A 24,764-nucleotide genomic window follows, 5' to 3' on the forward strand; every position below is an offset into this window, starting at 1 on the left:
GTTACCGATTGACGAAGAGGCTGCATGAGGTGCGAATAGCTACCACGGTAACTACGGTGTGGTGTGGTGTGGTGTTGAGCACCCTGGCTTGGCAAGCACGCACTAGGGCACCGTGGGCACCTGGATCTACCACGTAAGGATCTAAGCACCCTTTATCGATAAGGCTTCTCACGAAAAATTACCCGCCTGGTTTGCCTTCCTCTACCTATCAAATTCAATGGCTGAGCGCGAAGAACTTCCTTCTGACCGGCCGGTCAAGCGGCAGAAGCTGTCTGGTGAGGAGCAGGCACCCGCCGCCGCCGCCGTCGCCCCCACCGCGGCCAACGACGCCAATTCCGAAGTCGAGAGAGAAATCCGCGCCGGCATAACGGCGCATGTCAACCCCGATGCGCCAGGCTTCGCAGGCGTGCTGAAGCAGCGCTACGTCGACTTCCTGGTCAACGAGATCGTGCCCGACGGGCGCGTTATCCATCTCGAGGACGTACTCGGCGCCAAGAAGCCAGAGGAGCAGGCCGCCGAGGTGAAAGAGGAGGAAGCCGCTGAAAAGCAAGCAGAGAAGGAGCCTCCCAAGGAGGAGGGAAAAAAAGAGGTGAGAGCCTCGTAACGGCACAATTGGCAACGCTGTCTGCTGTCTGCTGTCTGCTGTCTGTTGTGCTAACAATGCCTTTGTCTAGATCTCGCCCGAGGACATCGCCAAACTTCAAGCCACCTTCGGCGAGCGTGTGACCAACTTCGCCGTCTCGCTGTACGAAAAGGTCCTCAGCAACCCCCAGAAGAAAGCGCGCGACTTCGACTCGATCCTCAGCGAGCCCTTTGCCGAGAAGGAGGACCGCACCGCCGCGCACCAGCTCATCCGCGAAGTTTTCGCGGGCCGCCTCGACTCCTCGACGCAGAACGGCAACGCCATCAAGGTCGGAGCGACGCCTCCCCGCAACCGGAACAACAACAACCGCGGCAAATGGGGCAGCAACGAGAACGGCCCCAAAGGCAAGCTGGGCTGGGATGAGCTGGGCGGTGAATACCTGCACTTCACTCTGTACAAAGAGAACAAGGACACAATGGAGGTCATCTACTTCATCGCGTCGCAGCTGAAGCTGCAGCAGCACAAGCACCTCTCCTTTGCCGGGACCAAGGATCGCCGTGGCGTCACAGTCCAGCGCGTCGCGGCGAAGCGTGTGCGCGCTCATCAGCTGGAGCCCATTTCGCGGAGACTGAACAATGCGCGCATTGGTGGCTTGAAGCACGAGCAGCACCCGCTGTCTCTGGGTGATCTGGCGGGCAACGAATTCGTCATCACGCTGCGCGACTGTCATTTCCCCGGTGAAGAGGGAAAGACCTGTGCGGAGCGCGCTGAACTCGCAAAAAGCATCGTCGGCCCCGCGCTCGAGAGTTTCAATACACGCGGTTTCATCAACTACTACGGTCTCCAGCGCTTTGGGTCGTTCGCTAGCAGCACCGACGCTGTCGGCGTGCGGATACTGAACGGCGATCTGAGTGGTGCGGTTTCGCTCATCTTATCCTACTCTCCGGATGCTCTGGCTGCAGCTCAGGACCCGAACTCCACTGTTATGGTCTCGTCAGATGACAAAAACCGCGCCCTCGCGATCCACACTTGGCACTCTGGCGGCCGCGCCGGCCCAGCTCTAGACCTCCTGCCGAAACGCTTTCAAGCGGAGAGGTCCATCATCCAACACTTGGGATGGGAAGAGAAGCGCACGCGTGAGCAACGCCGCAAGTCGGATTGGCAGGGTGCGCTGCAAGCAGTGCCACGAAACCTGCGCATGATGTACACGCATGCTTACCAATCGCTTGTTTGGAACTCAGTCGCTGCGACGCGTTGGCAGCGCTTTGGCGACAAGGTTGTCGCTGGCGACCTGGTATTGGTCCATGAGCACAGGGACAAGGAAGTCAATTCTGAGCCTGCGGAGCCGGAGATCGACGCGGACGGTGAAGTCGTCATCTTGCCGAGTGGCGAGGACATGGCGAAGGGCCCGGCAACCGATGCGTTTGAGCGCGCCAGGGCTCTTAGCGCCGACGAGGCGGCGTCGGGGAAGTACAACGTCTTTGATATTGTGCTCCCTCTGCCCGGGTTTGACGTGGAGTACCCTGCGAACGAGATTGGACAGTTCTACAAGGACTTCATGGGTGACAAGGAGCGCGGTGGTGGGCTTGACCCACATGATATGAGACGCCGGTGGAAAGACATTTCTTTGAGTGGAGGTTACAGGAAGATGATGGCTAGGCCCGTCGGAGGTGCTGCCTTTGAGGTGAAGACGTACACAAATGACGAGGAGGATTTGGTGGAGACGGATCTGCAGAAACTGGAGAAAGAGGGCAAGGCGACGCCGAGGCCGCCAAGGGAGGCTAAGACTGGTGGCGACGAGCAGATGGAAGGGGTGCAAGAGGAAAAGGTTGCGGTCATTTTAAAGTTCCAGCTTGGAACGTCTCAGTATGCCACCATGGCATTGAGGGAGTTGATGAAGGGAGGCGCGACGGCGTATCAGCCCGAGTACAACGCGGGCCGGTAGAGATCTGGAACTTGGCTATCTTGGAAGATTCTAGCAGCAGTGGAGGCGAATGTATGGGGAAAATGATAAAAAAAGACGCCCGGTGACGCAAGCCTGGAGTACAATCGGCATCAACATACCCAAACGCGACCTTTCCGCCGACCTGTCACTCACGGCGGCGGGGCGCAGACGGAAGGGCAGTCACTTGAATCAGGCGGGAAATGTAATCTCCCCCAACGGCAGCTGCCATGGCCACGGGATTCGTCGGCTGAGGGGGCCGTATGCCCCAACAGGCTTGATTTGTGAGTCGTTTGTGATTTATGTTTTGTTTTTTTTATGGGCACCAAACGCGCGCAGAAGTGTGAAATAGGGCTGGCTGAACCGGGATGGCTAGAGCCAGGTGGCCTGTACGTCATGGCGTTAGCGGGCGATCGTCAGGTCGGGATGGCGGGCATCACATGGTGTTAATGTCAAGGGCGAGCGAGCCCAAGGCCGTCGCACTGGGTTACCTGGACGTAGGGATAAGCTCAAAGCGCAGTGGGGTGCAGCAGAGGCTCAGCAAGCGCGCGCGCGAGGTGTAACGAAGGTTGCACGGTGCCGGGGCCGGTGGTCGCGTCAAAAGGCGGAGACATTGGCGTAAGAGTGGACAAATTTTTTCGCAGATGGTCGCGGGCGGCAGCGAGTGAGTGGACGGGGAGGAAGGCGGCGGGCACAGGCTGAAACAGAGAGGGGCGTTTCGCGGGCGGGGGCGGTTGCTGATTGGCAGGCCCTATACGAGGTCCAAGAGATCTCGAGTGGGTAGATCCGGGGTTGGTGTGTTTAAAACGGAAATGGCCCGCCGCCTGGGTTGGGTTTGCGCCTTCCTTCCCGTTGCATTGTGTTGGTACTTTGACTCTGTTTCGCTCCTTCCTTTTCTTTCTCCACGGCGTGCCGGTCACGACCCCACGAACCTTCCTCACATTCACCTCAGCTCCTTCTACATTCACCCTCACCCTCCCCGCTGCCTATATAAACCCCCCTCCCCCCACCACCCTCTGCTCTTTTTTTTCTCTTCATCCACCGTCCTTCTTTCTTTCCACCACCCTTCACTTCTTCAGCCATCACTCTTTCTTGGCTTCTTTGACTTTCTTGTCAACACTTTCCTTCAACCAACCTTCACCATGCACGCCTTTTCCGTTCTCATGGGCCTCGCCCTCGCTGGCGTCTCTGCTGTGCAGGCTCACATGCAGCTCGAATTCCCTCCGGCTCTCAACGCCCGTAACAACCCCCACCGCTCCGGCGACGGCGATGACACCTACGTCTACCCCATGGGCTGCTGCGGCGCCGACGTCACCGAGGTCTGCCGTGGCTACCTCGACCTGCTTGGCACGCCTGCCGGTGCCTCTGTCGCTTCCTTCGAGGCCGGCTCCAAGGCCACGTTCAACATCACTGGCGACCCTGAGATCACTGGCAACGACCTTGGCAGCACTCACTACGGCGGATCCTGCCAGGTTGGCTTCTCCACTGACGGCGGCAAGTCCTTCAAGGTTGCTGCTTCGTACGAAGGCAACTGCCCCCACCGCAACTCCGACGAGAGCTCTGGCCAGGACTTCGACTTCACTGTCCCTGCCGATCTTCCTGCTGGCGACGCTGTCTTCGCCTGGACCTGGATCAACCGCGAGCAGGAGTTCAACATGAACTGCGCTGCCGTCACCATTGTCAACTCTGGCTACAGCTCCAAGTCTCGTTCCCTGTCCAAGGCCGTCGAGCCCTCCACCCCGGTGGCTGTCCAGACCCCCACGACTCCCATGCCTCTTGTTGCCACGCCTTCCTCGATGGACGCCGCGCCCACTCCCACTCCTTCTGCCGACGCTTCTGACGACGACTCCAAGAAGTTCCAGCTCGAATGGTGCAGCTGCAAGTGCGACACTGCCGATAAGTCCACCGAAGAGAAGGAGGCCTATGACGCCGACAACTGCACGTGCCGGTGCTGGAAGACCCCCAAGTCTCTCGCCGCTCGTACCACTGAGCCGCGCATGGCCCGCCACGTTCACCACCGCGCCATCTCCAACTTCCTTGGTTTCGGTGCCTCTGCCAAGTCTGACAAGTCCGTTGCGATGAAGCGCGATGTTTCCTGGGATGCTCGCCCCAAGATGCTCATCCCCAACCCCGTCTGGCACGACTGCTCGCTCCCCAAGACCGATGCCGAGCTCCAGTTCCCTGACCCCGGCCCTGAGGTTATCAAGGGCGATGGCGAGTACCCTCTTGCTCTTCCCGAGACCGGCTGCTCCAGCTACTAGAGTGGTTGTTTCTTGTCCATGCGACATCACTGCATCGTCGAGCGATGCTTCTTCATCTTCTGATTCTTGTTTTCGACCTTCTTCACTTCTTCGGTCAATGCAAGGCTTGTCCTTCGCTTAGATAGTCTCTGTGGCCCTTCTTTTTCCAGCTTTGCTTTTCTGATTACGGTCACGACGTGGATGCACGCATTTCTGGCGGCGTTGCAAGGTTCGATCTCGCAAGACTTGTTCTGATGTTGCTAAGAATTCGTTTCTAAGCTTCGATCACGGACCTTGATGTGCAAGGTCTTATGTAGTTCAATGCGAGCCAATCAAAAAATTCAACCATGATTCAAATTTGGTGCCTCTGATTGGTGAAGTTTGACATATGTAACCAACCCCACCCCCGCCCTCGGCCTGGCCCCGCATTCGCCGATAGCGTGCAGGAGCCAGTCGCCTTGTCGCCGCAGTACTATTTCAACCTCATCTCCATAACTCACAACTTGCAGCCCAATTTTCTTTCTCCTTGCAAACATGGCACCTTCAGCAGTTCCCGAGGCCAACAACACGGCGGTGGTGGCACAGAAGCCACATGGGAAGGAGGAGCTCACGCCCCTGCAAGCCATCTCGCAGGGGACTTGTCTCCCCGGTATCCCTCTCTTTTCGGACATGGATAAGCAACGGCACTTTATCCTCTCGCACATGGCCGCAGCCTTCCGTATATTCGCCCGCAAGGGTTATACCGAAGGCATGTCTGGGCACATATCCGTCCGCGACCCCGAGGTAAGCAGCACGCCACAACCATCAGCCACGGCGCTTAGAGCAGCCGCTCAACCGACGACACGCTGCAGAACCCGCACACGTTCTGGACGAACCCACTAGGACGGCACTTTGGGCAGCTGAAGGCGTCGGACATGATCCTAGTCGACTACGAGGGCAAAGCGATTGGCGGAAACACGACACGGCCGGCGAACGCGGCGGGGTTCCTGATCCACAGCGCGGTGCACAAGGCGCGGCCGGACGTGCACGCGGCGTGCCACACGCACTCGAAGGCGGGCAAGGCGTGGAGCGCGTTTGCGCGCCGCCTCGACATGCTCAACCAGGACGTGTGCTATTTCTACGGCGAGGCGCAGGCGGTCTACAAGGAGTTTGGCGGGATCGTCTTCTCTGAGGCTGAGGGGAGGAGGCTGGCGGATGCGTTGGGGCCGCGGGGGAAGGGCCTCATTCTGCGCAATCATGGCTTGCTGACTGTGGGTGGGACGGTCGATGAGGCCGCCTATTTGCATACTTTGATGGAGCGCAGCTGCGAGGTGCAGTTGATGGTGGAGGCGGCGGCCGCGGGCGGCAATGTCGAGAAGGTCTTGGTGGAGGATGAGGCTGCCGAGTATACGTTCCGCATGGGCAGTGATCCTGAGTCGTTGTACTGGGAATTCCAGCCTGACTTTGAGTTTGAGGAGGAGGCTTGTGGGGGCGCGTTCTATAACTAGGTTTGGGGTTGGGCTGGTGTGTGGTGGGGGCTGGTGTTGGGGGTTGTTGGGGCCTGGGATGTTGGACGCTCTTTTCTCCGTGGCCTCAGTCTGTTTGGGGCGGATTCTTGGAGGCGTCCAAGTTGCTGAGGTATGGCAACTGGCAAATCCAAGGTGGACCGAGATCAAAGGTTCCCAGCCCACGGCTGCAGCTACAACGGCTCTAGCACTCGAGATCGGAGAAAGTACCCATGTACGTACTCGCACCCCTTCTCCCAGACTAAACTACAGTCTCTGTTTGCATGGCGCTAATCTAAATTTCCAGCTGCGCTCTGATGGCTGGAAAATTTACTATCTATAGTGATAGTATAAAGGCTCTTAGTGCCGTTTGTGGTATTAAGATTGCCGCTTTCAAATAGATAACGAAATAATAGTGAGACGTAGTTATGCAGCATGTTTGAATGATGGTTCTCGTAGTGCTCTGATACGAAGTGGAATTCGGTGAGCTTATAAGCTTTTAATTGTTTCTTGTGTCGCAGCACCATTCCCTACCGTAAACAAAGCTTGTTACTAACCACTATTCTGTTTAGTAAGTGTTTGTAGAAAACATTCTCTGTTCAGCCAAAGTAGGCATCCCTGCGGCCTCTGGCTAGCCGCTCGCTTAGTAAGAAAGGCACTTCACGCGTTCGGACACGTTCTTGAAGTTAACCAACTACACAATCAACATCGCCGCCTCACAACTTTTGCAGTATGGCGCTATCCGGGTAGAGCTTTGATAATAAGTGTTTTCGCCAACTAACGTATGCCCCACCACCAGCGCCGGCTTCTTATCGAATGCGTCAGCATCTCGCCCTAAGAAAAACTTACCACTATGCTAAGTTCCACGAAAAATCTCACCAGACTAAGGCCTCGTGGGAAGGGTTCTTGCTGTAGCCCGCTCAGATGGGCCAATCAGGCGGCCGCCTACAAATGGATGGCGTACAATAAGCCACTGCCCAAGGGACAAAAGCAGAAACCGGCCATTGGAGACTACGCGTTTAACGTCTCGGCGTATGGGTATGACCATGGGATCAAAGACCGCAAACCGTACCAGGTCATCCGTGTCTCCGGTGTCAGCAGTGCACCTCTCACCAGCATCCAGAACACGGTAGCGGCAACTGAATATGTTTCAAAAGAAGAAGTAGACCTCTCAGCTGGCTCAGAAGGTGCTCTTGCTGTCGTAGTTGGAATGGTTCCGCGAGGCTTCAACCAGTACACAACCGAGGAGATAAACAAGCGCATCGACCAGTATGGACCAAATGAGCTGGACAAGAAACATGCCCCCAAAGGCAGCACTATCGCGGACCTCACTACCTTCCCCTTGATTGAGACTGACCCCCAAGCCCTTCGGGTCGTTGTCCCACTGAGGAATTGCCCATTTACCATGGCCTATGCTCTGGTGAACCCGGTGAACGGGTTGTGTCAAGGCTACAAAATCTCAAAAAGAGACATCTTTTTCTTCAAGGAGTTTAGGGACGACATGCTCAATTCGATAAAGAAGCGCAAAATTCTCTGGGTGCATTGCGTAAGAGACTACATCAAGGAGAAGTTGAAAGAAGACGGGAATGACACTGAGACGGCTCTACGTCACCTGATCGACCCGCATAAACCTTTTAATGGAGAAGATGCTGACGCTGTTATGAAAGAATGCTTGGTGAGTTGCATTTACCGAGGCCCTCAAGCCCTCTCTCTAACGCATTCCGCACTCTGCAGGGCCTCTGGCCAGCCTTACGCGTGCTCGACATCAAGAACGACGAAGTGATGGCACTAGCAACCGCGATTCGCGAGGAAGACGCAACAATCCCTTTCAAGCTCCTGCGCCCGCTGCTCGTTCAGTGGGTATACTGCTTGCGCGCTGCAACGGATACCTCCGTTGTCTCTGTGGTTGCGGTAAAACTCCATGTCTCTCTGCAATTTGGCGAAGACTTGTCCCGCGCACCGTTAACGGAGCACGCCTTGGAACTCGACGCGGAACACGTCGAAGAGGACCCCATGGAGAACGACACCGAAATTCGTGCGATTGACGCATCCATGAGGCTGGATATGGGCGCTGGGAGAGCACCAGTGGAGCTTGCTGCATAATCCGAGGAGGAACGCACCGAGAGCCTCGAAGAGGAGGACCCCGAAAGCCGCGCAACTGACAGACACGCCGATGGAACTGGATACGGTTGCTGGAACGAAGGCAATCACGGCGAAAGCAATGATACCAAAGTCGATGAAAAAGTTCGGGTTGATTGCGGTTATTTTGGAGAGATTGCGGCTTGGTTTGGCATATGGTCTGACTGCTTTTCTCGCGGATGTTAGACTTTTCCCTAGGATGGGTTGGATCACTCTATAGAGGTTGGTTGCGGTTATTTTGAGGGTTTTTTGGGTTTAATTTGGATGGGCATGAGCGCGATGGTTCGGCACAGCATCAAAATGCCTTTCCGCAGATACCGGCCGTATTTCTAGGACGGGTTGAATCACTCCCGAGGGGGTTGACTATAATTATTTCGAGAGCGGAAAGACGGCTGTAGACGCTGGTGGAGCATATACCTTGCAACAGCGTTAAGGTGTGTTTTGTGCAGATGGTATGGATTCCTTTAATGTAGCTTAGACTTCTGTCTGTATGGCTGGTGCTTAACATGCCGCTACCGACGCTGTCAAGTCTATATCAGGGACTATGGCAAATCTGCTTCGTACGCTACTGTCCTTTGTTCTTGTGGTAGAGCTTCCCTACAGTGTAGCCCTAATGGTTTCTACGGGTTCATACAGCTTTCGTCTATGTGCCCTAGGACATACTTTATCGTTGTAGGTGCTGATTGGATGTGTATCCCTAACAGCATTCTTATACTGCTGAAGCATGTGGGATTAATGGCTCTCCTACCAAGTATTGTGTCGCTGTTACCGTTACCATGTGCCTAATTTACATGAGGACGTATCATCTGCGTAGATATTCCTTTGATTGTCTACATGCGCCTATATGGACACGTACCCATCTCCCTTACCTGCCAGGAAAAAGGTCTCGATACGTTGCTAGTGATATTACTCTTCACCCTCCGAGAAGCCTTCCTACTCCTACAGTTAGATAGCACTTACACCAACAGCTAAAACAGTCCATCGTTATACACACGTACACACACACATACAGAATCCCAACATCCATATATTCACGCAACAGCAAACCATACCTACCTACCTACCCTTAAAACAGCAAGGCGGCAAGCAGCATGACGGACCGAGGCCCTCGACGGGCCGAGCAGTAGCACCCATGCAACCCTAGCCCATTACGCCATCGGCACTCGGGCTGACGGAGCCACCAGGCAGGCCGCCGAGCACCTCCTGCAGCGGAACGAAGTTCGGCGACGCTTTTCGAAATCTCGCAACGGAACGGAACAGAACACAGCAGCACACAAAACCACCAGCAGCAGCATCCATGAGGCGCCGAACCTATCATTCCCATCCATCTAATTCTAGCTATTAAGGGATTGCGGCCTACTGTTACAGCCTCCCCCGGAAGACGGAGCGTCTTTGTGCTCCCCCCCTTCCCCAAAGAGAGATGTCTAATCTATAACAAACAGGCCCTCTCTCTTTCCAAAGGCTAGACGAGAGAAGACAAGACGAGAAGCGATTCCCGGAAAATGCTTATGAAGATGAGAAAACGCAAGTGATCTTTCAAATGAAATCATGCCCCGCCATCCCCCGTAGGAGATGGTCCTCTATTTGCTTCATCACCACGTCTCCTATTGTCGTCCCGAGGATATTTCGTTATCTATTTGACAGCGGCAATCTCAACACCGCCAACGGCACCAAGAGCCTTCTTGATATCGCCATAGATAGCAAACTGTCCGGCCGTCAAGCCACCACTGAGAAGCGCGTGCGTTAATATGGGCGTTATTCAAACGGAGACTGTGGTTCAGTCTGGGAGAAGGGGTACATACACCATGAACAGACGGGCACCAATACCGGCGTAGGAGCCACGGATACCGAGCTCCTTGGCGATCTTGATCAGACGGGAGGTGGTGCCCTCACCAGGAGCGCCCTTGGTCTTGTTGATCTTGGAGAGCATGGTGTCGGCGGGCTGGGAGACAATGGCGGCAGCGAAACCAGCGATCAGACCGGCACCAAGGTTGGAAACGGTCTGCATGGGGGCAGACATGGTGTTCTTGTCGTAGCGGGCGAAGATGGCCTCAGCAACCTTCTCGTAGACGACGAACTTGGCCATGGTGTAAGGAACCCTGTGTAGCGTTAGAGACAGATAGCCAAGTGCATATGCGGCGGGTGAACGTACTGCTTGAAGAGGATAGGACCGAAACCAGAGTAGAAAGCACCGACACCCTCAGTCTTGAGGATCTTGCCGAAACCAGAGACGAGACCGGAGGCGAAGTTGGGGTCAGAGACGAGACGGATACGGGTAGCCTCAAGGGGGCAGAGGGCGATGTCAGCGAAGAACTCGGCGCAGGCGGAGGAACCAAGGTAGACGGCGGTGCGGTTGTTGGCGGCGGCCTCGTAGCCGAACTTGTCAATGGCCTGCTGCTTGAAGAACTCGTAACCACCGAACTTGAAGGCACCCTGGAGGAAGTAACCGGCGAAGGTAGGGCCGACACCAGTCCAGACGGCACCGAAGCCCTTCTCGGCGATGATCTGGCGGAAGCCACCGATCAGGCCGCGGTTGTACTTGATGGGGTCAAGCTGGATGGAGGTCTTGACGCTGTAATGGCAGGAGTCAGCTTCGGGTGTGCGGAAGCGGATATCAAAATCTTCACGGCGTGCGCAGCAAGCAATTGACGGCGCGTAAAGGCAGGCGCGACTTACACATCGACGGGGGTGAAGGCACCGTGGGTGACGGAACAGCAGACGGCACCGGCGAAGGCGAAGCGGGAGTAGAGAGCGACGCCGGAGAGCTTCTGGGGGGTGTGGGCGGCAGCGGCCTGCTTGATAGCATCGACCTGGGTCGAGCCCGTAGAGGTGGGAGGGGGAGTGGCCGTGTTGGACATTGTGATGAAGCGAAAAACCCAAAAGTACGAAAAGGACGACGGTGGTGATGGAGTGGAGATGGAGAGGTTGGAAACGGAGGAGAGATTAGAGGTTGACAACGTTTCTTTTAGGAGAAGGCAGTTTTTGCGGGTCGGGGCAACTCGGACAGGCTAAGTCCGATCTTACCTCCACTAGCGCGACACCTGCCAACACCGACGATGTCATAACTGAGGTCTTTGCGAACGGTTCACTCCGAGCGACGGCGCCCTCCCGGAAAAATTTCTCTGCGACCGCCTTATGCTCGCCTTAATCCCACCGCTGCATCCACATCGTGTCTCCTCTTTGTTCACCGTCATCGGCTTCCCTATCCGCGCCCATCGCCTCTGCCGCCGACAATGCCACCCGTCCCAGCTCCCCCTCAATCTCTCCCGCCAATCGTCCCATCGACCTCGCAATGCTTCCCGTCGCCTCAATGTCGCTCCACGCTTCAAACATAAAGTCCAATGCCTCTGGATGCGCCAGCCGCTTCTCCGTCTCCGCCTTGCGCGCCGCGTCGTCGCGAACATCCCTCGCCATCAGTCTTCCAACGCGCGTGTGCACTCTGCGCATACTGGCGGCCGTCGTGTCGAGCAGCTGGTCAAGAACGTCTACCCACGTGTCGACAAGAGACATGCTTCCTTCGAGCGTCACGGCGAGTCCGTAACGCTGGTTGGTCGCTGCGGTGAACAGGTCGGCATTGCTCTTGCACCTGCCATTGAGCTCAACCCTCTGCGAATCGTACAACTTCTGCAATACCTCGAGCTCCTGCAAGGGCTGCTCCGTTGCCAGCCGATGCTTTTCGGCCAGTGTCGCCAGGGTCTCGTTCCTGTATTGCGCCCAAACAACCTTGTTTGCTGACCGAATGAGCTTCTCGCAGCGTCGCTGTTCTTGCTCGTTCTCCTCCGAAGGAGATTCATTCTTCAACACCAGAAGGTTGAGCTTGCATTCGCGCAGCTTCTTTCCGGCCTCGGTGGTATGCCGCACAGCCCATCGCTTCCTCATCTCCTCCTCCAACCACGCATATCCACCAGCTGGGTCTGAGGATACCCACTGTGGACGGCTCGTGGCGGCAACTGTGCAGTTATACCGTACGACATCAGAAACCAGGCGTCGGTATTCCAGCATCTGTCGTGGAACAATGGATCCGTTTCCAACGAACGTGCCCTCCAGGAGCGGCATCAGGTCATCGTCCACCCACGAGTCGTCATTTGGAGTGTCGCTGGTGCTCTCCCGAATTGCCTCCACAATATCGAGCTTCTCGGTTTCGGTTCGCTCGTCGAGAGCACATGTGTCGATATCGGCGGGCATCATGAACACCATTTCAACATGCTCTGGCGTAGAGGGTGATGGCTCTTCAAGGTACACCATTAGGCCCTGGTTCCATGGCGATTCTTCGTTCACCGGGTGTGGTGGCTGCGCAATGAGTTGCGGAGGACGCTTTGGGTTCTCCATATCGGGAAAGTGAGATTCGAGGCCCTCTGTTGCTTCCGTTGCAGTGGTTGTAAAGCTGCGAAATGGGCTCGGTGAGTTGCAGTTCTCTTTCTTGCCGTAAGTGAAATGTTCGACGAGCCTCAGCTGGCCAAGGCAGCCACAAGACAATGCTTGCTCCAGAAAAGCACATGGAATAGCCATCCTGATGGGTTGTCACATGAACAATACATGCGCTCTCAATAGCGTGGCAGCTGATGCAGTCACCACTGCTATTGAGCCTCTGCGCGCGAAAACCGGGCCTTGGGTCGCTGCAGCTTTCAACTTGGGTACATACGAGTATGTTCGCGACAGTGTGCAAGGCAGAGGAGTCGGCCACCGCTCGTCGCGCTCACCGATACAGTCATCTTATTACGTCTCCATGGTTTTGGAAGCAGCGGCCCGCAAACTACACGCCATCAAGCTCTGTATGGTGTTGCAAGGAACGAAAACGTCCGGAATACGGCTTGAAACGCTTGGAGGGCAGATATTGTTGTAATTCACATGCTCCTCGTCAGCAACAAATCCAACCACGAGCACTGCCTCAAGGTCTACTTACGAAGTGATCTGTAGAGAGCGTTTTGAAGGTACCGCATGCATACATATATTCCCCTATGAGTTACTCATAGGCAATGACTATAGTCAAACCTGGTTACAACGTTTGAGCTAGTCAACGAACTCCGAGTCTTAAAAAAGCGCTCATCGGTATAACCGGCTGCAGTTTGCATAGCGTTTCGCATGCTTTTGCCGCTATAACGAGGAAACTGTCGTAAACAATCAAAGCTAACCTTATAGCAGTCTGAAGGTGCTGACCAGCGAAATCGTTGTAACCAAGTTTGTCTGTTTAGCATAAGCACAACAGCCGCACGTCTCCTTGACGCCAGCTCCAAATATAGGAGCACGAAGTCCGCAGTCTGCACCGGGGCGATCACTCCGCAGGCACAAGCTACCCCGTCAACAGAGCGACGCAAGGACGGTGGTAGAAGCTCCTCGTATTCAAAGCGCACGACAAGCTATCGCGCTAGATACGAGTAACGAGCAGGCACCGTAGCTCGAGAAGGCGACAGCGAGTCCTGGCTCCACGGCGAGGATGATGACTATTCAGTAACTCGACAGAATGTGCTCCTTCCTGATATCCTGCTTGCTTTGTCTTACTGCGGCGCGCAGGATCAGCCGATCGACGATTGTTTCTAATGTCGAACGTCCTGTTTGATTAAGATATTCTCACTGTCGAAAACGGAAGCTGAACAAGTCGCGCGCAGGTGGTAGGTAGGTCTATATCCTCCGATTCGTTTTCGTCAGGGACCCTGGGACAGTAGCACACACAAGACGGGACGGGCCGCCGGGAGAGATCTTTCAGCGGACCCCGACCAGGACATCGCTAGCTTGCTAGCATGCAAGCAAAAAGCGCACGCACGCACACGTCACACGTCTCCAGTCAGCCACAAGACAATCACGCCGCATAGCCTCGCCGCCGCATGCATGCATGTGGGAACGGTGTTGATTGAGTAGGTAGTTTGTACACGAACAATCCAAATGGTATAAACAGAAGGCAGGCGAGGGAGAAAAAACGGCGCGCCCTCGGCCCTCGGAACGTAACGAGAATATCTCCAGCGAAATGATCAAGCAATCAATCAACAGCGCACGCAGGGGCGCAGACCGCCACATCTTCTTCGCTCCGCACCGCTCCGCACCGTAACGCGTGATCCGCACGCAGCGTGGCGCCGCAAAGAAACCGACCGCATTGTCGGTGGTCGTCGTCGTAGTAGAGGGAGAAGGAAAAACCAAGGAAAAGAGCCAGCGAGGAGGAAGGAGGCCCAGCCGCCCGGCCGAGAAAGTTGGGAGGCGTTTTTGCGAGCGTGCGTGTGTGCCGGGGAGCCGGAGGTCATTTTATTTTCAGGGACGGGACCGGGATCGAGGCTCTTGAGAGGAGGAGGGAGAGGGGCCGAGCAACAAAGGTATCAGGAGGGGGATCGACGACGACGACGACGTTCGGCGCGCGGCGAGGCGAGGGCGGCTTAGGAGGCGTTCTTGCCGTCGAAGTTGCTGTGCGCGAGCTGCGCCATGGCGGGCTGGGGCTCGGCGGCGCGCTTGGTGCCGTCGCCGCGCAGGATGCGGTTGTTGACGGGGACGGCGGCAATGAGGCTGCGAGGGGACGTTAGTATGTGTGTGTGAAACGGTGGGCAAGGAGGCTCAAGAAGGGCGGGACGGACCTCGAGGACGCCAGAGCAAGGAGGATGGTCTTGAAGAGCATTTTTGCGGTTGGTTGGTTGGTTGGCTTGGGAGTAGAGAGCGGATAGCGTTCAATGAAAGAGTGTGGGTGGTGGTTGATGTTTGTCTGGGAAGTTGGGGACTCCTGAACACGAGAAAAGAGAGCGCGCCCAATTAGCGGAGAAGATCGATACTTATAAGATGATAGCGAACGGGCGCTGATGAGTTCATCTAACGCTCGTGCCGGCCCTGCCCTGCCCTGCCCTGCCCTGTCCTCGTCGAGACTCGAGAGAGGGGGGGCCGGTAAACAGGCCGCAGGGCAGCCCGGCGACCCTGCCCACTCCAAACCAGCTAACTACGGGGGAGAAGTTCCAGGCTTGTCGATTGCGCCGTGATTACTGCGGCGGCGCGCACCCTCGCAAACCTCAGCCCTGTTTGTTTTTGTTTTTGTCCACGACAATCGCACTTCCCTTCTCCGTTCTTCTCCTCCTAACTCATTGCTCTCTCTCCCCCTCCCCCCTGCCTGTTGGTCGTCGGTTCCTGCTGCGCCAGGCGCGAATAGTACCTACGTACAATAGGGGGGCCGCCGCCCACATCTTCTCCACCAATTTCGCCCGCAAGGACCGCCAGATCGTGTTTCGGGGCCTTGCCAGGGCGGCGATCGGGGCCGTCGTGCGGGAGGGCGGGAATCATCAGCCCACGGGCGACAAACCACGCCCCGTTTCGCTGTGCCGTGATCTACGCCGTCGCGCGCCCGGGCTTGTTTTCTATTGCATTGCATTGCCGGCCTCAGGCTCTTGTTCTTTTTTCGCGAGCGTCGCTGCCCGCCCTACCTACCCGTAACTATGCTCTGTCCCTGATGAATGAGAAGCGGCAAGAAGGGACGGAGAGAGAGCGCGCCTTAAGTGTCTTACGCGTCGGCGCTCTGGCGGACCCTGCGGTCGCGTAATGTGCCTTCGCGCGCGCCTTTCTTGATTTCCTCCTGCTTCCTTCGGACCGTCACGTCAGAGCGCCGCTGGTTTGTAAGATGCTGTTTACCGCCGGAGAGAGACGGTGCCTCATGCTGTCAGGAGTACTCCGGGGTAAGGTAGCAGATAGTCCATCAACTGACGCGTCCGCTTGTCGCCCCACAAGTCGCGGCTTCTTCGCTGCTCGTTGCTCCTATTCGAGCTCGTCCAGAGCCACGTCAACTGTGAATTAATTGCGTGCATGGGTGCGCTTGGAGAGCGTGTTTTAGTGCCATACTCTCTCACCGTTTGCAATGCGTCGGCATTTGTGCTGTTGCAGCAGCGAGGTTTCAGCGGCCTCATAGGGCAAAGACGGTCAGGCCAATCATGACTTGCCCTGGCACTCTCGATTGGCGATCAAAACAACATGTATGACGAGTCCCTTCAACCCCTCACCCCTATAAGCTTATAGGCGAGGTCCTCACCGGTGTGTTTCGGACTCAGTGGTTAGCTGGTTTGCAGCACAGCAGCTTCGAAGCCTTCGAGATTCGAAATCACGCAGGCGAACCGCGAGGACCGCCACCGGGCCAATGTTGATCTCTTTCCCTTCATCGCTAGGGGGACACGCGGGCGAGGCGCTAATATAGACGTAACGGGGGTAGTTTCGGTTCGGTATCTTATCGATAGGTGGATGGCTTGTGTTTGTCCAGATTCATGTGCTGTTGACCCTGTCATGTTTCCCTGAGTTTGATGCGGCCATCGCTCCCCTGAAGAGCATCACACCATCACGCTCACCGGGACACATGTCACGTCAAAGAAAATGCTTTTGAATTCCTGTCATCGACTCATCATCCGGCACTGAGGTATCCGGTAACCATGCTGTCAATTCCCTCCTCCAGTCTCCACGACTCATTTCGATCGACCCGCTCATTTGGCGACAGCAGCGGCAAGATCAGCAAGAGCTTCACGGCGCTTGAACTTGGCGTCCTCGATAACACCTGCGAAACATTGTTAGCACACCGCTTCTTGTCCTTGGCTAAGCTTTCCCTCGTTCGACAAGCCTTCTTAAGCTTTCCATTGGCCGCTGGCACCAGCTCAATGATCGACGTAGTGCGGGAGACTTTTTTTTTTGTACATACCAGCATCGGCATCGCTCGAGAAGTTGCCAGTCCACTGGACGAACGTGTGGCCCTCGTTCTTGCCGGACGTGATGGGGAAGAGACGAACGGTGCTGACGACGGAGGAGTAGCTCAGCTCAGGCGCAGCCGTGATGACCGAGTAGGTGATGTAGTGGTCGATGGACTGCATTGCGCATTGCCCGTCAGCATAGCACTTTTTTTTTTTTTTTTTTTTTTTTTCTTTTGCGAAAAAGGTAGGGTGCAATTTTATGGAGCTTTGGCAGCTAGGCGTGGATCGCAGTACTTACAGAGTGCTCCTCCTGCTTCACCTCGAGGACGGTGCCATCCTTGAAGGACCAGCGCACAATGTCAGTCTCGGGAGAAGTGCCCTTGACGAACTCGCTCTTGTCGAGCTTGGTCCAGAACTTGGAGAAGTCCTGGAGCTTGACCAGGTGCCAGACGTGCGAGATGTGCGCGTCAATGACGGCCGACTCGACGACGGAGGTGGAGGTGGGAATGCGGGAAGTCATGGTGTTTTGCGGTGGCGGATGTGTTGGTGAAGTTTCTGCTGTTGGCTATGTGGGGCAGGCGTTGTGAGATTTTTATAGTTGTTTGGAGTTCGGCTTTGGTTTTCTGTGAGGCTTCCGCTGCCTTCTGCCTCGCCCGTTTGCTCCTGCTTGATTGTGACGCAACAACCATCAACCCCGCGCACCAAATGCGGCAGGCGGTCTTGGGGCCATGCACCACTCCGAAAAAGGCAAGCGTCCATCCTGCCGTCGTGCGCTGGCATCGTCACGCATGTGGGACAATGAATTGCTTGGGGACCGGATTATTTGCCCGTCGTTCTAGATGCTTTGCTCACCCTTTGACTATATACTAAATAAAATCCACTATGCCCACAGAGTACTCCGTGGGTAGTTATAATAACTTACTACGCTACGGCTAGTGGCCACTACGCAAATACGTAAAGGCAAAAAGATAGTAGGTGCAAGATTATTTAAAATAATACAAAAGTATAGACATACAAGACTACAAAGGTATCCTACAAGGGTACATAAACAAAATAATTACAAGTATAACGTCCGTCATCTAGCGAGACAGAGTACGATACAAGTAGTCCCTACAAAGTACTTCTTGCCTAGCTCCTAACCCAAGTCCTCGGTATAGGTAAAAAGAACTTAGAGCACATACAGACGCTACATATCTTAACTAAGTCTCTTCTTCTCCTCCGTACAGAGCCTCTATATATTATAACTAGGTCTCTCCTTCTCCTCCCTATAAATATTACTACCTCGCTTCACGGTGACGGACGTTACTCCCTACTTATAAATGTATACAGACATAAAAAATCCCAGGGTAGAAAGCAATCTATGCACAGGCATGTCATCACGTGGAGCGGACTACATCCAGGGCTTTGTTTGGAAAAGGAATGGACATTTTTTTATGCTTTTCTCTTTTTCCTTAGAACTATCAAATGACGACTTAAACCCAAACGCCCATTACCTTGTCATTTCTTTGTCATTTCCTTCCAACCACCTCAGGGTATCCCGCTCATTCCGTACCAGAATCCTACTCAATGTCGACCTTCTTGATCTCGACATAATCCTTGTCAAGCTTGGGTACTTCTACCCTGAGCACGCCATCCTCAAGCTTGGCAGAAATGGCATCATCGTCGACCTGCGCAGGGTTCGCGCGGCTGCCAAGTCGGATCTTGCGTTGAAAGGCACCGACCTTTCTCTCATCGAGGGCAAGAGTCTTGAGGAAGTCTTCATCGCCAGGGCGGTAGATAACACCGGCGACGTTAAGCTCGCTCTTTTCCGAGTCCCAGCTGACACCGACATCCTCCTTCTTCGCGCCCGGAAGCGAAACATGAACCACATATGACGTCTCGGTGTCGAAGACATCAGCCTCGGGCTGGAAGTCGTCCTGCGCACCTTCTTCCTTCGACTCGCTCTCACGTCCTTGTTCGCCGAAGAGCTGGCGCTGGAACATCTCCGCCAGGCCGGCGAAATCAATACCCCCTAGGGGGAAGGGAGGAGGGCCGCGGTGGCCGAATCTGTCGTGTCCTCCAAAGGACCTACCACCACGGCCACGCGAGCCACGGTGATGGTGGTTTGGGTGTGCGTGACCACCATGACGGGGAGACCTGTGCTCACCGTCCGGGCCTACGGGGCCAGGGCCGTTGTGGGGGCCTGGTGGAGGGGGAGGAGGTTCTTCAGAGTGGGGGAAGGGAGGTTGTCCTTCCATGTGAGGCGGCGGAGGTGGGTGTTCGCCGTGGTGAGGTGGGTGCGGATGTTCGCCATGGTGAGGCGGAGGCGGGTGAGGGCCGCCCTCCGGATGGAATGGCGGCGGATTCTCACCAGGAGGTGAATTGGGGCGTCTCTCATTGTGAGGACCATGATGGCCTCCCGGCGGACCACGGTGGCCTCCCGGAGGCCCATGGTGCCAGCCACGAGGGCCGCCAAATCCCATGAAAGGACCCATCCAAGGAGATGGGCCCCAACCTCGCGGGCCTTCTTCGTCAGACCTGTCGTGAGCACCTCCCGCAGGTCCGGCAAAGGACTGAGTTGGGCCTTGGTTCTCAAGGCCTGCAATGAAGTCCCAGAAGGGAGCCGACTGGTTCGCGTACCTTATTGAAGGCATATTGACTTTGACGATAAAGATGTAGAAAGAGGATTGTAGTGGTTGAGAGTAGTGATGATGAGGAAGGTTGTGCTGTAGAGCGTGGTGAAGAAGATGCACCTACTGGAAGCAGATATGGTAGTTTATATAGAAGTTGGCGGATGGTTGGGCCGGTAGGCAGACACCTGTGTACGTATGCTCGCCACAAGGCTCTCGGTCAGCTCCAGATGATCGGCAAGGAACAGGCCGTGTCAGCACTTTGATCGTTAAGCAGTCAGAACCAGCGGGAAGCTGCCAGAATCCGGGAAGCTAAACTCCGACGTAGGCTACCATGTGCCGCGTATGCTGTTGGCTGCGGCGAGTTGTGATACGCAGTTAGTGGCGCAGTCAAACGCCTTGCTCACTAGTCGAGCCGGTTAGTGGCGCTTTGTGGCGCTCTGTGGCGCTCTGTGGCGATTTGGGCGTTGCGTGGCGGACTTGGTTACATGGAAGAGGCTTAGAGCTTCCCTATCTGGGTGATAGCACACTGGCTGGCTGAAAACCCACCTCGAGGGCGTGGTCCTTCATGCCTTCGTTACCCCAGAACGGCATCCATACCCATACGTACTACGCTTTCTGCGATAGCATAGAAATATATCGCCGGTACTGAGAAGTATTGCCGCGGTGGTGCTATAGTAGTGCTGCTACTATTGGTAACGGTAACTTCCGTCGCCCTCAAACAAGACTCACCACCAAACGAAACGATAATATTCATACTGAGTGAAATCAAAATCCTGTTCAGATATACTTAGTGTGCGTGCGCTTTAAACCCCCTTTTGGTTACAGAACTTACGCTTGCAGCTAGACAAGGAGTATTCCGTAGGGGCTGCCTGTATCCTTCCCTATCTGCCTAGATGGCGAATCTCTCTTGACGGTGAAGCGCAACATAACACCCTCAGTGGCGGGTTATGCGCGTCACAAGGCCAACCTACAAGCCACTAACTGTCAATTTGACTCCACGTGCGCGCTCTGGATCCTGATAGGCCTGATGCAGATGACTCCAAGCACGCCAAGCTGCCCCGGGTAGAAGCTGAGGTGGATCTGCTTGCGCAACACAACTGACAGGGGATGGGAGGCAAGACGGAGCTCGGTGTTGAGGATTCGGAGAGCGAGAGAGCGGCGGCCGACCACAAAGCCGAAGTCCGCCCCGAAGGTCTAGCTCAAACGGCTCGGCCCGGGGATGAACATTTCGCCGCCCTCACATGAAAAGCGAAAATCTCCATTCTTTCAGCAACAACACCACGACGTTTCGTCCGTCGCACCAACGCGAGTTGCGAGGCTCCCGCTTCCTAACGATGCTGCTTCCGAGCAAATGAATGGTCACGAATGTGACGTTGAGACTGGATAGCTACCAGTACTGGTGGTAGTATTGGGCGCTGAATGCTGCTTCTCTCAGCCAAACCGCTTCTGCAGTGGCGCCATGGCTTCAACTCATTCACGATACAACGCAAATACAAGGTATGTCAGTCCCATCCTGTCTTTCTATTTCCCTCTCAAAGGATGAGAACACTGCATTATTATCACAGACCTGTTCTGAACTATCGTGTTGATAACTTGCTTGGAGACCTTCTGATCTACCTCTCTTCTATCTTGCCTTACTCGTTTATAAGAGTATTTACAGTCGCTAACATTGTGGCTTAGTGCAGTACATTCCGACGAAGGATGCTAAGCTTGTCATTTGGCATGTTGTTCCGGGACTTTCGTCAAACGCTAACCTTCAGAGTTGAAATGTCTGGACCCGACCATCTAACCTCAATATTTTGTTTCTTTCCATGACCGCGGCCATACTGTGAAGCAAGAAATCACTATTTCTTGATCGATTACTGTTCGTTGAGCAGTAGGTACGCCGCGTTCCAGCCATCGTATCTATACATAGCGCAACGTCTTTGTCAAAGGCGCCTTTAATAAATACCGAGTCTTTGAACAAAAAATCCAGCACATGAGAGCCAAAAATTGTATTCCATCCTTTGTTTTCGGCATGTCCCGCACTATTAATGTCATTGTTAGTGAGCATTGTACATTGTAAAAGTACTGTACAAGGACTTGACTATAGCATTGTTGGAGAAGAGAACAAGGGCCCTGCAAATCATAAAAAGACGCAGGATTTCCCTCTCAGTTTCGAATCATTCCGCTTTCGAATCACACCTCGACCACTGGCTGGCTCCCACCAACACTTCGTTTCTGCTTAGTCGTTTCTGAACTTGTTGTTGATCAACAAGGATTACGCTCTCTTTTAGCCAAACTCGTTCTGGATAACGATCTGGTCATCCTGGAGATACCAGCAGCAAACAAGATGGGCGACTCATCAACACCCTTTGATTCACCACCTTTTGGTTCACCCACCTTCGCTAACTTCGACTTCGACGCTCCCGTTGCAGATGCACCTGCAGATGCACCTTTAAGGCAATCTGAGATTGAACAGGGGTTTGCCGAGTTTGATAGTATTGTGAACAATTTCCAGACTGAGGCGATTGGCAACGACGCGCCTTGGGACATGTTCGACGAGATCCCGAACGACACTCTATACGCTCTGCCGTCTGATGTCAACAATGGCCCGTTGAACACTTCCGCTGATTTCGATACCGTCGATTTCGGTACCGAGTCACCTGCTACTGACGTTCAGCGTTTTGATACCCAGCTCGATATGCAGCCATCTGCTAGTGGCTCGCAGCAAGGTATGTTCATTCAACATAACGGCAACGTGTATGCGCTAATTCATCCAGTCGGACAAGCATACCAACCCACGTACATGAGTAACATGTTGCCCCAGGGTTACTTCCCGCACCCGCTAATGCAGGGCATGCAGGCGGTCCAACCCCAGCAAATGTACCTGCCGACCCAGTTCTCTGATGGTTGGCAATACGGCCCGGCCTCAGCAGGTCCATCCGGACTCGCCGCGCTGCCGTCCTACAACAATGGCTCGTACAACCCTTTCGCGAGCCTCGAATATGCACCTGTGGCTACCAACGGCGGCAATGAACAGGGCATGCAGCTGAACCAAATTGAGGTCGTGGAATCCGCAGCTAACCCGACAAACCCTAGGACATCCTCGTCTTCTTCAAGCAAGAGCATTGAGCTCTCGGCTGTCCTTCAGAGGAGCGAATACCAAGCCGAGAAGCCCAAGCTCGACCCGAAGCATCCCTGGGTCAGGATCAACCGTTCTACCCAAGGCACAACCAAGCGCTGTGGCAAGATCAACAAGTTCGACGCCTCTAAGCTGTACAAGGAACTCACCAACACCTTTGAGAATTGGAAGAGCTCAGGCTACGAATTCAGCTACAACGTTCACGGTGAGCTCTCTGACCCAGTCTATGCCACGGCAGCAATCAAGCAGTTCATTTACGAGCACCCTGTGAGGGACGACGCCAAGCTCCGTCTTTGGATTCAGAAGACTCCCGCCGACTCGGCGCGCCGCTACCCGACTCTTCTTAGCAGCAAGTGCCGTTTCCATCAGTGCCCTGTCCACCAACACCTTGGTACGGGAACCCTGGTCGCGGGTCATGTTCGCGTCGCCTTTGATGAGAGGTCATTCACTCACGGCGACAAGGCTGACCCTTTCTACATGGCTGGCTTTGTTCATCTGTATTGCTTGGAGAAGTTCTTGGATTTGCCAGAGATCTGCACACTGCCACACATCGAGGTTGCTGCGGACCTGCGCCAGCTGCAGAACGAGCCGAACCAGAAGTACGCTGCCTCGCTAACTGGAGGACCTGATGGCGTCGTTGCGAAGCGCTTCATTGACGCATGCCTGAGGACGGCCGCTAAGAAGATCCCGATCAGGAATTTCGAGAGATACCCGCGTGCTGCCAATGTTGCACCAAACGATAAGAAGCATGAGGATATGCTGAACTACCGCATGAACCAGGTCAAGGAGGAGAACCGTAGCGCTGCTCAAAAGCGTGCGCTCGCTAGCCGCGGACTGAAGGACACCCACATCAACGTTAACATGGGTGACCTGGAGCGCTATTGCGAGGCCCGGTTGAAGTCGCGCAAGCACAAGTACCCCGTCGACAATGACGACGAGGAGACTGGGCCCGTTGGTAAGAAGCGCAAGGCTTCCGAGGCCGCGATTGAGGACGAGATCCCTGCTCCGGTTCGCAGCAAGAAGCGCAAGGCTCCCAAGCCCAAGCGCAAGTCTCGCGCCGCCAGGGCCTCTCCCATTCACTCGGAGTCCCCCTTTGATGGCGACAGCACCCCTTACCAGAGCTCGGATGATGAGTCGTCGCTGTTTGTCCCGAGAGTAGCTCCGCCCAGGCAGCTGAGGGACCTGTCACCGAGCTCGGCCGCAGGCAAGAAGCGCTCGCGTGAGGCGGATACCGACGACGACTCGTCTTCCTTTGTCTCGACGCCACCCTCGCCCAAGAAGCGTAAGGTCAACACTCGTTCCGTCCGGTCCTTGTCTTCGTCACCCGTGTCCTCTCCCGTGTCCACGGTGTCCTCTTTGTCCTCGGATACTTCTGTCCAAAGGTTGCGCCGCAGCCCCCGTCATATGAGTCCGACCGTGACCAGCATCGAGCACGATCCCGCCTCTAGGCAAGCGAGCCCGAATGACATCAAGCACGAATCGGCATCCGGTTCTGATAACTCCTTGTTCGATTCTGGAAGCGACACGGACAGCCGGGATTCAATGCTTGAGCCTTGAAGCAGTGATGCAATGACCGGGTTGGTTTCTAGACCGTTGTTGATTTCTAGACCGTTGTTTAAGGCGCTTACATGAGCGTTGCGATGTAAGTCACAAATTTCTTTGATCTGCACATCTTTCCTGTTTGAATGTATCTTTGTTAGTTGTTTTCTAGTTGTTTTCCTTATGTTACGTATTCAACAGCATAGCGATGCATAGCGATGGTGCCTTTTTAGTTTTCATACATACATGTATTTACCTTTGCACACACTTCCATTCCACTCCTAACAAGCTTGCGTGAGACTTTACTACTAGAGATTTTATTATTCATATCCCCACAGTAAGCGGCACTCCGTAGACGCGAACTTCTGCTATAGTTATTGAAGATACTACAATCATGCCCACATGTTCCTGTAAGTAAATAAAAACGCTCTCTACAGATCACTCCCTATAGACCCAGAGCTTGCGTTAATA

At 54.9% G+C, this 24,764-nt stretch overlaps 10 protein-coding genes across 10 annotated transcripts; 5 read left to right on the plus strand and 5 right to left on the minus strand.

The window, feature by feature from the left end:
* Positions 1-217: 217 nt before the first annotated feature.
* On the plus strand, positions 218-2,528 carry K452DRAFT_325919 (uncharacterized protein; the record flags this gene model as incomplete). Its single annotated transcript, XM_033544814.1, has 2 exons — positions 218-589; positions 675-2,528. 2 exons carry the CDS (start codon positions 218-220, stop codon positions 2,526-2,528), a joined length of 2,226 nt encoding a protein of 741 aa, XP_033399059.1.
* Positions 2,529-3,359: 831 nt separating this feature from the next.
* Positions 3,360-5,115, plus strand: K452DRAFT_286174 (lytic polysaccharide monooxygenase). Its single transcript, XM_033540246.1, has one exon. It carries the CDS (start codon positions 3,668-3,670, stop codon positions 4,784-4,786), a length of 1,119 nt encoding a protein of 372 aa, XP_033399060.1. The 5' UTR covers positions 3,360-3,667; the 3' UTR covers positions 4,787-5,115.
* Positions 5,116-5,262: 147 nt separating this feature from the next.
* K452DRAFT_247843 (uncharacterized protein) lies at positions 5,263-6,681 on the plus strand. The gene is made up of 3 exons (XM_033538074.1): positions 5,263-5,548; positions 5,617-6,484; positions 6,557-6,681. Exons 1-2 carry the CDS (start codon positions 5,300-5,302, stop codon positions 6,250-6,252), a joined length of 885 nt encoding a protein of 294 aa, XP_033399061.1. The 5' UTR covers positions 5,263-5,299; the 3' UTR covers positions 6,253-6,484; positions 6,557-6,681.
* Positions 6,682-6,966: 285 nt separating this feature from the next.
* Positions 6,967-8,840, plus strand: K452DRAFT_317509 (uncharacterized protein). Its single transcript, XM_033544070.1, has 2 exons — positions 6,967-7,924; positions 7,984-8,840. The coding sequence occupies exons 1-2, from the start codon at positions 7,103-7,105 to the stop codon at positions 8,350-8,352; spliced, it is 1,191 nt and encodes a 396-aa protein (XP_033399062.1). The 5' UTR covers positions 6,967-7,102; the 3' UTR covers positions 8,353-8,840.
* An 839-nt stretch (positions 8,841-9,679) lies between these two features.
* K452DRAFT_268814 (uncharacterized protein) lies at positions 9,680-11,381 on the minus strand. The gene is made up of 4 exons (XM_033538910.1): positions 11,065-11,381; positions 10,541-10,960; positions 10,191-10,487; positions 9,680-10,115 (listed from the first exon to the last, which is right to left on the minus strand). The coding sequence occupies exons 1-4, from the start codon at positions 11,244-11,246 to the stop codon at positions 10,022-10,024; spliced, it is 993 nt and encodes a 330-aa protein (XP_033399063.1). The 5' UTR covers positions 11,247-11,381; the 3' UTR covers positions 9,680-10,021.
* A 151-nt stretch (positions 11,382-11,532) lies between these two features.
* On the minus strand, positions 11,533-12,897 carry K452DRAFT_307496 (uncharacterized protein; the record flags this gene model as incomplete). The annotated part of the gene is made up of 1 exon (XM_033543074.1): positions 11,533-12,897. The coding sequence occupies one exon, from the start codon at positions 12,895-12,897 to the stop codon at positions 11,533-11,535; it is 1,365 nt and encodes a 454-aa protein (XP_033399064.1).
* A 1,290-nt stretch (positions 12,898-14,187) lies between these two features.
* On the minus strand, positions 14,188-15,069 carry K452DRAFT_317512 (uncharacterized protein; the record flags this gene model as incomplete). The annotated part of the gene is made up of 2 exons (XM_033544071.1): positions 14,188-14,877; positions 14,946-15,069. Coding segments are annotated over 2 exons (384 nt in total), but the record flags the coding sequence as incomplete, so codon positions are not given.
* A 1,748-nt stretch (positions 15,070-16,817) lies between these two features.
* On the minus strand, positions 16,818-17,865 carry K452DRAFT_247847 (uncharacterized protein; the record flags this gene model as incomplete). Its single annotated transcript, XM_033538075.1, has 3 exons — positions 17,317-17,865; positions 17,030-17,192; positions 16,818-16,888 (listed from the first exon to the last, which is right to left on the minus strand). Exons 1-3 carry the CDS (start codon positions 17,536-17,538, stop codon positions 16,818-16,820), a joined length of 456 nt encoding a protein of 151 aa, XP_033399066.1. The 5' UTR covers positions 17,539-17,865.
* A 550-nt stretch (positions 17,866-18,415) lies between these two features.
* K452DRAFT_247851 (uncharacterized protein) lies at positions 18,416-19,645 on the minus strand. The gene is made up of 2 exons (XM_033538076.1): positions 19,549-19,645; positions 18,416-19,413 (listed from the first exon to the last, which is right to left on the minus strand). Exon 2 carries the CDS (start codon positions 19,253-19,255, stop codon positions 18,578-18,580), a length of 678 nt encoding a protein of 225 aa, XP_033399067.1. The 5' UTR covers positions 19,256-19,413; positions 19,549-19,645; the 3' UTR covers positions 18,416-18,577.
* A 2,164-nt stretch (positions 19,646-21,809) lies between these two features.
* Positions 21,810-24,728, plus strand: K452DRAFT_317515 (uncharacterized protein). The gene is made up of 2 exons (XM_033544072.1): positions 21,810-22,344; positions 22,393-24,728. Exons 1-2 carry the CDS (start codon positions 21,963-21,965, stop codon positions 24,309-24,311), a joined length of 2,301 nt encoding a protein of 766 aa, XP_033399068.1. The 5' UTR covers positions 21,810-21,962; the 3' UTR covers positions 24,312-24,728.
* The last annotated feature ends 36 nt before the right edge of the window (positions 24,729-24,764 follow it).

This window comes from Aplosporella prunicola (genome assembly GCF_010093885.1).
Source record: "Aplosporella prunicola CBS 121167 unplaced genomic scaffold K452scaffold_9, whole genome shotgun sequence".
In the NCBI taxonomy this organism is placed as follows: domain Eukaryota; kingdom Fungi; phylum Ascomycota; class Dothideomycetes; order Botryosphaeriales; family Aplosporellaceae; genus Aplosporella; species Aplosporella prunicola.

Coding starts and splice junctions, on each gene's coding strand:
- K452DRAFT_286174 (XM_033540246.1), top strand. CDS start 3,668: ATGCACGCCTTTTCCGTTCTCATGGGCCTCGCCCTCGCTGGCGTCTCT.
- K452DRAFT_247843 (XM_033538074.1), top strand. CDS start 5,300: ATGGCACCTTCAGCAGTTCCCGAGGCCAACAACACGGCGGTGGTGGCA. Junction 5,549..5,616: donor TATCCGTCCGCGACCCCGAG/GTAAGCAGCACG, acceptor GACACGCTGCAG/AACCCGCACACGTTCTGGAC.
- K452DRAFT_317509 (XM_033544070.1), top strand. CDS start 7,103: ATGCTAAGTTCCACGAAAAATCTCACCAGACTAAGGCCTCGTGGGAAG. Junction 7,925..7,983: donor CTGTTATGAAAGAATGCTTG/GTGAGTTGCATT, acceptor CGCACTCTGCAG/GGCCTCTGGCCAGCCTTACG.
- K452DRAFT_268814 (XM_033538910.1), bottom strand. CDS start 11,246: ATGTCCAACACGGCCACTCCCCCTCCCACCTCTACGGGCTCGACCCAG. Junction 10,961..11,064: donor GCCTTCACCCCCGTCGATGT/GTAAGTCGCGCC, acceptor CTGCCATTACAG/CGTCAAGACCTCCATCCAGC. Junction 10,116..10,190: donor GGTGCCCGTCTGTTCATGGT/GTATGTACCCCT, acceptor CGCGCTTCTCAG/TGGTGGCTTGACGGCCGGAC.
- K452DRAFT_247851 (XM_033538076.1), bottom strand. CDS start 19,255: ATGGAAGGACAACCTCCCTTCCCCCACTCTGAAGAACCTCCTCCCCCT.
- K452DRAFT_317515 (XM_033544072.1), top strand. CDS start 21,963: ATGGGCGACTCATCAACACCCTTTGATTCACCACCTTTTGGTTCACCC. Junction 22,345..22,392: donor TGCTAGTGGCTCGCAGCAAG/GTATGTTCATTC, acceptor TAATTCATCCAG/TCGGACAAGCATACCAACCC.